We start from the raw sequence: 6,000 nt of genomic DNA on the forward strand, positions 1-6,000 counted from the left end.
CAGGGTCTGGGATCCTTTGCAGAAGTACAAAGGTTGCCCTTAGATATAGATGGACAGTTCATCCTTTGTCATAAGAGGGAGGCAGAATATGTAAGTAAAGATTCAGAATGTTGGAGATGGGAGGATGTGTAAAGATGTCAGTTTGGATTTTATAGCAGGAAGACCACATTAATAGTTTTGATTTAACAAAGGACAGTATGTCTCCTTCAAGGAAATGTTGGGGTAGTTAGTCTAGAGCTGATGCGGTGGTTCCATAGTCAATTATCCAGGTTCCATCTATCTGCAACCTCAAATGTGCATCTCACCCATGGTGGTCTAAAAGTGATACTCTAGCTCCTATTATCATGTCTGAATAGTAGACAGATGGCAGGAGGGGAAGTGGAAAGGAAGAGCACAAGAGAAGTCTTTAAAGGGCGCAACCTGGAAAATGTCCTTATTCCTTCTGTTCATATCTCATTGGCCAGAATGTAATCACATTCTCACTCCTAACTGCAGAGGAGGCTGTGAAGTTTAGTATTTGACTGGGTGACCGTGTGCTCAACCAATAGTGCTGTTCTTACGGGATGAGAAGTGGAGAATGGGCATTGTGCAGCTGCCAGAAGCCTCTGCTACAAGAGATACGGTGGCTTTTTCCTGTTTGCTTCTAATTTCTCAATAAAGAGCTGTGATTGCTGTGTATAAGAATGGATGAGATTCTGGGGGTTTGAGGAGACAGGAGGAGCTAAATAGCCATTTGAAGACTGGATTAAATAGGAATCTATAGTAAGATTGGCTTCCCAGCCAATGCAAGAGATACAAGGGATGTGGGTTTGATCTCTGGGTCAGGAAGATCCCCTGGAGAAGGAAATAGCAATCCACTCCAGTATTCTTGCCTGGAAAATCCCATGGACAGAGGAGTCCATAGAGATTTTCTATGGACTACGCATCCATAGGACTGTGGGATGCAGTCTACAGAGTCACAAAGAGTCAGACAGAACTGAAGGACTGGGCACATCACCTTGACTCTTCCCTGAACCTTGACATGAAGAAACTCTGACATATGGTAAGTTTGTGATCAGTTACATATTTCACTGGACCAGAGATTTCTTTGCAATGAAACTCAATTGGCTAAGAAAAAATTGTCCTTGGCTCTGTGGATGACATGTTTGTTTTTGGCATTTCCCAATTTGTGAACCAGAGGCATCTGAAAAGGGTCGGCAATGATGTTCATCTCCAGAAGCTATCCTCCATGAAACACCAAGACTTGGGCTGAAGTGGGTGCTAGAGATATACTATGATATGTTCTCAGATGGCCATGTTCTATTAAGATTTTTAAATTATTTTCTCAAGATAAATACCCAAGTGGAACTCTCAGGGAGCTTCTTCATTTTTCCTGGCATAAAGAATTGGTGATCCCATAGTCACAGGAGCTTGTAATAAATAACCAACATTGATTTCTCTGTTCCAGAATTATTTTGCTTCCCTTCTTTCCAGAGCCCTGACGCTTGCTGAGAAAGGTAGTATTGGAAAATCATTTACGTGTGGCACAGACTCCCCCACTGCCTTGGATATAAATCCAGGCAGGATGGAGCAGATCTTGAGGCAAAGAATCTAGGACTTCTGGTCGCTGAGCTTTCAGCCACAGACATCTCCAGAAGGGTGAATCCAGATTTTAGAAGCATTGGTGGCAGAGACTGACCATGGAGAGGCTGTTGTGGTGTTTCCTGGTCTTGATCAGCTTCTCTAGTGTTTCAGGCCAGACAGGTAGGGGCTACTCCAAGCTGTGCCAAGGATTTGATCTGAGTGATGGGTGTGGGGCCTAAGATTATACAAGGTGAAGTCAGAGGAACATCCAGCACGGGTGAGTGTGTGTAAGTCTGTGTGTGTGTATGACACTGAGGAAAAATCAGTCTATTTCTCAATCCCAAACTCTATTTATGCAGGAATAGATCTTTGTGATCTGAGAAACTTTTCATCTTTCCTCTGCTTTCTGTCTCACAGACTTGCATAAGAAGGCCTTTGTGTTTCCCAAAGAGACGGAGAATTCCTACGTATCCCTGAAAACACAGTTAAGGACACCACTCAAAGCCTTCACCGTGTGTCTCTATTTCTACACAGAGCTGGCCCGAACCCACAGCTACAGTATTTTCTCTTATGCCACCAAGCAGCAACCTAACGAGATCCTCATATTTTGGTCTAAGGGTAAAGGCTATATTTTTGGAGTGCATGGGAAGCAGGTGTTATTCCAGAGTCCCGAAAACACTCAAGCTCCAACGCACATCTGTGCCAGCTGGGAGTCCACCTCCGGAATTGCAGAGCTCTGGGTGAATGGGAAACCCCGGATGAGGAAGAGTCTGGAGAAGGGAGCCATTCTGGGGACAGAGGCCAGCATCATCCTGGGGCAGGAGCAGGATGCGTTCGCTGGGGGCTTTGATAGAAACCAGTGTTTGGTGGGAGACATTGGAGATGTGAACATGTGGGACTTTGTGCTGTCGCCGGAAGAGATTAATGCTGTCTATCTTGGTTCAACCCTCAGTCCTAATGTCCTTAACTGGCAGGCGCTGAACTATGAAGCAAAGGGTGAGGTGTTCATTAAGCCTCAGCTGTGGTAGTGAGGTTAGGCTGTGGTCCTAGAAGTGCTTCCTGGCAATTCCACCTTATGGCTCTGGACCTTCCCCCACCCCTGTACACACCTCTGCAAGCCTGCTCTGTGAACATAGGCTTTTGCTTCCCTGTTCTACCTTCCTCAACACCAGATGGAATTTTTAAGTATCTGGCTTGGGAGATTGGAAAGTTTTGTCCAACAGGATCAGGATTGCAGATGCTTTGGGATGTCCTGTTTTTTTTTTCTTTTTTTTTTTTTAAAGTTGATTATCTTAGATTATTTTAGAGTTAATCCCTTACCCTCACTTAGATGAGAAGACTAGGACCCAGCAAGGAGAAGTGATTTTTTTTAAGTCAAAAGGTGAATCTTTGAGCTGAGTAGGGAGTGCTGGTCTCATATCTAATTTCCTACTAAGAACCCCCCAGAAAGTAGGAGAGTCTTCCTCATATTCACAGGGCTCTTTAGTGTTGGAGTCATGACACTGGCCCAGGTCTTCTAAAATGGGAAACCTAGTGCTGCAGTTCCCTTACTTTTTCAAAGTACCCTGGAAGGGCAATCAGAAAGGCCCAGTACAGAAAACCTATATTTTTTCATGGGCAAAGTGGAGGCATCTGGTTAGTTACTTTAATTGTTACTGCCAAGCGTTTACATAACCATGTTTTTGTTTGCTCACAGTGATTTCTTAATTTTGTGGTTCTTTTGGGAAACTCTTCTCAAACACCATCTGAACCACATGGGACCGTGCATCCCCACCTGTTTCCCCAACACAGCCAGGCCACAGAGTGGGTGTGACTCAGGCTGAACTATCAGAGTAGCCCGAACTTGTTTGGAGATTTAGGATGGGGAGATGGTTACATGCTCCTAGCTGGACAAATTATAGTCTTTCCCAGGACTGATTTATGAACTCTGGGAGTGAGACATCTTTCTGCTGAAATTTCCATCTGAGAGGGTATTAGCCTGAGACCGTCAGCAGCCATCTTGTTTACCACATGGAGAAAGACTGTGAGGAAAGAAGCCAAGCTGGGGCCAGCAGAACTGAGGGACTGACAGAGCAGTGGAGCCTTGACTGCACTGTTTGAATTTCTGGATCTGCTTTGCCTGGAACCAGATCTACACCTGACCTTCGCACATTCATGAACCAGTAAAGCCCCTGTTTATATTAGTGAACCCGAGCTGTTATCTGATGGTTGCATTTCAAGTGGTGACTAATGTTTCTAACAATCCTCTGAAACCAAGTCCCAGTGAGTTCAGGCGAACAATTACCCGTCTTGCAGTGACATAGCTGATGGCTCTCTAACCTCCAATAGGGATTTTTTTTCTGTTGAATGCAACCCCTCTTTTGTGATAGCTGGTAATTTGTGTGAGGCCAGTCGTGGGGATGTAAAACTCTCACTCTAGAGAGTAAGAGGTATAAACTATTTTGTATAAAATAAGCCACAAGAATATATTGTACAACATGAGGAATATAGCTGATATTTTATAGTAGCTATAAATGGAGTATAACCTTTAACATTTTAAGTCATTATATTGTACACCTACACTATTATATGTGTAGCATATAATAGAGTACTGCAACTATACTTCAGTTAAAAAAAACTCACTGTGTTATTCCTCCAATATGAGGAATAAAAACTAAAGCTCATTGAGATCCAAGAATCTGCTGTCAGTTTCAATGGCTGGAATGCACTTTCCAAGCTGCTTAAGTCCCTTGTAGAGAAAGACCCCTCAAGGTTGATGGCTGTTGGTTTCTTCCAAAGGTGTTCTTCACCTTGGCCTTTTAGTACTAAGTGAGCTGTTGAAATTACCCCACAGAAGTCACACTAAAGTATGAACTAGCCCTGTGACTATATATCAAATAGTTACTTTGGGGAAGGCATCAGTAGACTAGTTAAGCATAGAGTTTCTGGAAGCATCCTGCCTAGGTTTATATCCTGGCTTTATAACTTACTATGTGAATTTTTGTCTCAGTTTTCTTGTCTATAAAGTGAGGAGAAATAATAGTAATTAGCTCAAAGAGTTGTTGAAAGGATCAAGTGAGATCATGCATATAGAGTACCTAGGGTAGTGCCTGGCACATAGTAAACTCTCAAAATAGTTATCTGCTATTATTATTATTGAGGAGAAGGGGATGACAGAGGATGAGATGGCTGGATGGCATCACCAACTCAATGGACATGAGTTTGAGCAAGCTCTGGGAGTTGGTGATGGACAGAAAAGCCTGGCGTGCTGAGTCCATGGGGCACAAAGAGTCGGACACGACTGAGCGGCTGAATTGAACTTTGTATGATGTCCGCAAACAAAGGTTGATTATATACCGTTGAAATACAATTTGGTGGAATTGGTCTGGGTTGATTGCAGTTGAAAGGTCTGAATCTTAACCAAAAATTAAGCTCGGAATATTAGAACGATAAATTTATGAGTGTTGAATTATGAATATTGATTCTCCTAATTTACTTTTGGTAACCATTTGAAAACATAGAAGTTAAGGATAAGGACTTGCCTGGCAGTCCAGTGGTTAAGACTCTGCACTTCCAATGTAGGGGTCTCAGCTTTGATCCTTGGTTGGGGAACTAAGATCCCACATGTTTCACAACATGGACAAATAAATAAATTTTAAAAATGTGTGAAAAAAAAAGAAGGATACATTTTCCTGGGTAAATAGGCGAGTGCAAATATTTTTTGTTTTTTAATTAGGGCAGATACATATACCCTGACATTCAGCTAGGAAGAAGGAAGGGTTGATTTTTTTTCCCCCTAGTTAAAGAATCCAGTCAGGAGTTATGTCTTAATTATAGAAGGCTATCCCAACTCCCTAGGGATGTGGGCTGAGCTAATATTTTTCTCAGAATTCAATTACTGGTACCTTGCCACACATAGTTTTGTGGACACCCTCTGGTCCTGATCATTTTAGCCAGGGAAATTTTTAAAGCTGGTATTTGCATTCAGTGAACATTTAAAAATCTCAATAAAGCATTTCTGGAATGTTTAAACAATTTAGCTTACCTAAAGATTCTTCACTGTAATCCTGTTAGAGAAGATATCCCAAGGTAACTGGGGTATTGGACTATATAGAGTTGTTCGACATAATCCAATTAAATGTTATATGACATCTACCAGAGAGGATGATTTTGGTTTGGGTAAGTTAGTTCTAAGCAATTCTTTGTCACAGCAAATGGAGAGTAAGATCAATTATTCAGTAAGGCTGATGTTAATGTACCCATGTCATTTACACTGGTTCTCCTTAATAGCAGGGATCATGCATCCAGTTTGTTCAAAAGTAAAATCAGGTGTTAAGGCTCAAGTTAAGAAGACAGGGGGCCAAACGAGATATAAAACCTACAATAAAATTACTATATAGGGTTTCCTTGAGAGAAAATGATGTAAGCTATATGGAGGGCACATGCTTACGAAAAAAA

At 42.1% G+C, this 6,000-nt stretch overlaps 1 protein-coding gene across 2 annotated transcripts; it reads left to right on the forward strand.

Annotated features, from left to right (window-relative positions):
* Nucleotides 1-1,515: 1,515 nt before the first annotated feature.
* Nucleotides 1,516-5,577, forward strand: CRP (C-reactive protein). Of its 2 annotated transcripts, none has more exons than XM_019988381.2 (2): nt 1,516-1,743; nt 1,981-5,577. In XM_019988381.2, exons 1-2 carry the CDS (start codon nt 1,680-1,682, stop codon nt 2,589-2,591), a joined length of 675 nt encoding a protein of 224 aa, XP_019843940.1. In that variant the 5' UTR covers nt 1,516-1,679; the 3' UTR covers nt 2,592-5,577. The 2 variants fall into 2 exon arrangements, with proteins under 2 accessions (XP_019843940.1, XP_019843949.1); XM_019988390.2 differs by having other exon boundaries at nt 1,701-1,840.
* Nucleotides 5,578-6,000: the final 423 nt, after the last annotated feature.

This window comes from Bos indicus, chromosome 3 (assembly GCF_029378745.1).
Source record: "Bos indicus isolate NIAB-ARS_2022 breed Sahiwal x Tharparkar chromosome 3, NIAB-ARS_B.indTharparkar_mat_pri_1.0, whole genome shotgun sequence".
Classification (NCBI taxonomy): domain Eukaryota; kingdom Metazoa; phylum Chordata; class Mammalia; order Artiodactyla; family Bovidae; genus Bos; species Bos indicus.

Excerpts from the sequence above, each read along its gene's own strand:
- CRP (XM_019988381.2), top strand. The coding sequence starts at position 1,680 with ATGGAGAGGCTGTTGTGGTGTTTCCTGGTCTTGATCAGCTTCTCTAGT. Across the intron at positions 1,744-1,980 it reads TAGTGTTTCAGGCCAGACAG|ACTTGCATAAGAAGGCCTTT; the intron begins GTAGGGGCTACT and ends TCTGTCTCACAG.